The following is a 4,255-nucleotide window of genomic DNA, read 5'->3' as shown; positions in this document are numbered from 1 at the left end:
CAAATTTCACCATTACAATATCTTATTAGATGGTTGGAACAAATCAAACGACGCGACTTTATCGAAAATTATTTTATATCTACATGAGAGGGTTAACATTATTAGTTAATTTTAATTGATTTTAAACAATTATATTTGCAAGCTTTTTGTATTGTTCAAATCTACACGGGCAGCCTCTTCTGGGTAGATTCCAAAGTCTAATATTTTTTTTTTAATATGTTGACTAGTAAAAAATTCCATAATAATATTGACAATATCTGCAACGGGAAAAAATCTTTATACGGTAAAGTGACCGGCATGACAGTGACATTACCATCTTCTCTGTTCCTTCTTTGCTTGCTACCTAGATGTTGCCTCGGTAGTTCCCTCCCCTTTACCCCTTCACTTGTTTTTCCAGAATATCATCATTTATTGTCATTTATAAACACAAAGATCCACCCACCTCTTTAAAAATAGCATTTGTCGCAGGAGATCAAGTCAAGCAAGCAGCAGTTTCCAAACTATGGGTTTCGATCAGCAGATCACACCACGGTAAGTATGATGAATTTCTGTCATTAATTGGTAGGCCTCAGGGAACTATGTAATGGAAGTTAGAGACAAGCTTGGTAGAAAAACCATTAGAATTGTTAGTGGGTGCACAATAGACGATAGAAATCTGAACCTTTATTTTGAAAATTTAAGTGGGTTTTGCCAGAATAGCAATCTTTATGTAATTTAAGAGGATGGGAATTGATTCTAATGATGCCCAGGTGGATGCTAATTTGAAGAATTGTTGTTATAGGTTCAGTGATGGTCAGGAACTAGCAACTTTGATTACATCCTGCGGGATCCTGCACAAATGTTGGGAGGAGATCCGTAATGTTTGTAGAAATGACGTAGAATTTTTTCTGAAAGAAGATGAAGGTGTAGCATATGCGACCTTTCCTTCATTTTCTACTGAAGATTTCGTAGTCACAGACAGTAAATATGGGGAATACAGTATCCAGAATGAGAAAATCTTCTCTGTTAGCCTCAAGGGTGATGATGATAAGCCGGCCCTTGTTCACAAGGGAGCTTTCAACCGATTCGTGCGTATTCTGGAAAGTTCAGATTTCAAAAACAAGGTAAATACTAAATACCCCTTTGTTCCTTATTAAAAAAATCGCGCTGTCATATGGGATCCCTGTCATTACATTCCCCAAATACGATTCTCCTATAGGCTGTAGTCACCAACTAAGATATTTCATTCCAGAAAATTGCAATCACAAGTTTTGTAAGTTTACAGGGGCATTCATCACAAGTATTAACTTAGAAATTCTTTCCCCTAAACAAGAATTCCCCTTTTTAAATACAATTGCAAGTGAACTGGGCCGAATTTTATTGTGATTGGGCTGTTGAACGTGCATCATAATGCAGAACATCCAGGTTTAAACCCTGGTGATAAGAGCCCACAATATATTGTTTTGATTTGGTCAATGATGGTATACATCAGATCCTCCAATCTTTGGACTGTTTTATTATGGCCACTACTGCGAGATTGTTTCCTGCAATTGTTGTACTAATATTAAATGGGTCTTCATAATGTTTATGTTGTAGCTTTATCACTCAATCACATGCACTGAACAAATATCTAGCCTTGTTGATAACCAGATTGCACACCCGTCTTACTTCATTTAGTGGAGATCTTCTAAGTCCTTAAATATAATTAATGCCGTTTATTTGTTTGTTCTATCAGATACAAGGTTTGAGGTCACAAGCCATTATATTTACTGGCCATTCCATGGGAGGTGCAGTTGCAACCCTGGCCACTCTCTGGTTTCTGCAAAAGAAGGCAAGAAATCTATCTTATTTTTGCATTACTTTTGGTTCTCCTTTGGTGGGAAATTCTGTACTTGGGGAGGCAATTGGGCGTGAAGATTGGACGGGAAAATTTTGTCATGTTGTCTCCAAGTATGATATTGTTCCTAGGATGCTCCTTGCACCAGTTGAATCAATTGCCAAGCCTTTGAATGCAATTGTGCCTCACTGGGGGAGCATAATGGGGATTAACCATGTTGCTGTAACACATCTTTCTATACCAGAGGCTTGTCAAACTCTTCTCGAGAAAGTCCTGCAGTACACATCTACAATAGCAAATAATTACCAAAGAGAGTCTGGTCTGAGAAGTCCATATAGACCCTTTGGTACTTACATGTTTTGTTCAACCCAAGGTGCAGCTTGTATTGATGACTCTGAAGCTGTCCTGAAGATGCTGCATTTCACTATGCAAGGAATGCCTTTTGATCAACTTGCAGGCACCTGTGCTTCAGATCACATAGGTTATAGCCATGTGTTGGAAGTTATCACCAAAAGCTTGCTAAACGCAATGTCAATTGCCAACTTTGCTGCAGACTCCTTTGAGATGGGAATAGCGCTGGAATTGGAAGCAATGGGTGTTGGGGCTCAGGTAAAAATCTCATAATGTCTGCTTTCTTTTGTATGTATCATAGTCATATAGTTCATGCTCCGAAGGGCAAAACATTGTATCCAGAAGTTGACTTTTTCATATATTTATATTAGTGTATTTTTTGCAAGGTACCATGAGGCATGAGCAGATATTGGTAAGGTCTGCCTTCCTCAAGTCTGATTTTATTGATGTTTTATCCTAGATTTGAACCAGCGACTCCTCAGTGATTTGGTATAATCTATCAATAGCCTAACCTCCAAGCTATGCTTTGAATCTTGACGCTAAATTAAGTTTGGGTTCTATTTAATCTCTGTCTCAAAATCAAAATGATGTGTATATGCTGCACATAGATCAACTTGTACTTACTATTAGCTGTAAATTTGGGCTATCATCCCAATCTTTGCTAAACAGCATTTATTAGTTGTTCCTGTTTAGCATTTATTTCAATAACTATGGTAGCTTCTTGGTTCTCTGCATTTTTCTCCTCTTAGTGTTGTTTCCTTTGTTTAGATAAAGAGATTGATTATTTTTTTTCAATTTTTAAGGGGAACACTCACGCATCCCTTGCACTCGGAAAAGCCGGAGAGACGAAAAAAGCCCAAGATATGAAGATTGAGAAATTAAATATCAACTTGAGCAAAAGCCAAAGTTACATGGCAGAGGTGGAATGGTACAAAGGGCGTTGTAAGAAGAGCTCTGGCTACTATAATTCTTTCAAACAGCAGGGTGAAAAGCCAGAGTTTCATGTAAATTTGGCTAGAATAAAGTTAGAAACATTCTGGGATGAAATTGTTGAGATGGAGGAGAAGCATGAGTTGCCCAGTGACTTCCGATGCCAAAATAAATGGATCAATGCTGGCACTGCATATAGAAGACTTGTAGAACCTCTGGACATTGCACACTACTACCGTACACGGAAGGACAATAAAAGTTATCTTGCAGATGGGGTGAGACCCCACCGTCACACGGGTCTGGAGAAATGGATGAAAGAAAAAGAACAAACTCGAGTTGGAAGAGACAAGAAGGATCGCACAAAATTTGCATCCTTAACTCTGGACTCCTGTTTTTGGGCTCATTTAGAAGATGCTTGTCAAGAATTGAAATGTCTCCAGCAAGCGCAAGACCAGCATCAAGGCATAAATGCCTTACTGCAAGAAAGCCAAGAGTTTGAAAATTATATTTGGGGTATGATCAGAGACAAGAGTATTTCTGTAGAGGTTTTCGGGGAGCAGAGTATCTTTATGAGTTGGTGGGAACAATACAGCAACCTTCGTCAACTTCAATCTCCACAATGGAAATCAAGCTCCCCTTTGTTCAACTTCATGTCAAATAAAAGCTGGAAGTAGAAATTTCAGAACAAAGAGCTTTTTCCTACATTGAAAAAGATCTTTTAATATTATTTTCTGTTGGAACAATGGAAGTAGTAATTTCCGTTGTTTCTTGCTTCTGCTTGATAAAATATATTCTCTTTTCTATTGGATGACTGTATATTACATTTCCAATGATGAGTGGATAAATGGACTCCGTCATGTCTGTTGAGTTTTTGAAATATAATATATGTATTCAATGGCACTGTGCTGCATTTGAAGTTTACTTCTCTGTAGTTTAGATGAGTTTTTATTCCACAGGAGTGTCATGTTCAAGTAGAGCTTTGTTTCCAGGAAGATGTATTCTTGCCTGAGATATTTATGCACATCTTTGTTAGGGGAATACATTGACTTCAGAAACAACAGAGACAAATGACAAATAATCTCTATAAAAAATGTGCATGGGTATTGTACACTAGTGAATCTGCTTTAATTTCATCACAGTATGGTCCTTCCCTTGAAT

The 4,255-nt window shown here is 37.7% G+C and overlaps 1 protein-coding gene across 1 annotated transcript; it reads left to right on the top strand.

Annotated features, from left to right (window-relative positions):
* The first annotated feature begins 327 nt into the window (after positions 1 to 327).
* Positions 328 to 4,018, top strand: LOC131037856 (protein EDS1B). The gene is made up of 4 exons (XM_057970088.2): positions 328 to 531; positions 782 to 1,103; positions 1,715 to 2,425; positions 2,971 to 4,018. The coding sequence occupies exons 1-4, from the start codon at positions 503 to 505 to the stop codon at positions 3,769 to 3,771; spliced, it is 1,863 nt and encodes a 620-aa protein (XP_057826071.2). The 5' UTR covers positions 328 to 502; the 3' UTR covers positions 3,772 to 4,018.
* The last annotated feature ends 237 nt before the right edge of the window (positions 4,019 to 4,255 follow it).

The sequence above is a fragment of the Cryptomeria japonica genome, chromosome 5 (assembly GCF_030272615.1).
Source record: "Cryptomeria japonica chromosome 5, Sugi_1.0, whole genome shotgun sequence".
NCBI lineage: Eukaryota > Viridiplantae > Streptophyta > Pinopsida > Cupressales > Cupressaceae > Cryptomeria > Cryptomeria japonica.
This window is presented reverse-complemented; position numbering and strand designations above follow the sequence as displayed.

What these genes read in the sequence shown, in the direction of transcription:
- LOC131037856 (XM_057970088.2), top strand. Translation starts at nt 503, where the DNA reads ATGGGTTTCGATCAGCAGATCACACCACG. An exon ending in GATCAGCAGATCACACCACG is followed by an intron (nt 532 to 781) that starts GTAAGTATGATG and finishes TTGTTGTTATAG; the next exon opens with GTTCAGTGATGGTCAGGAAC. An exon ending in CAATGGGTGTTGGGGCTCAG is followed by an intron (nt 2,426 to 2,970) that starts GTAAAAATCTCA and finishes TCAATTTTTAAG; the next exon opens with GGGAACACTCACGCATCCCT.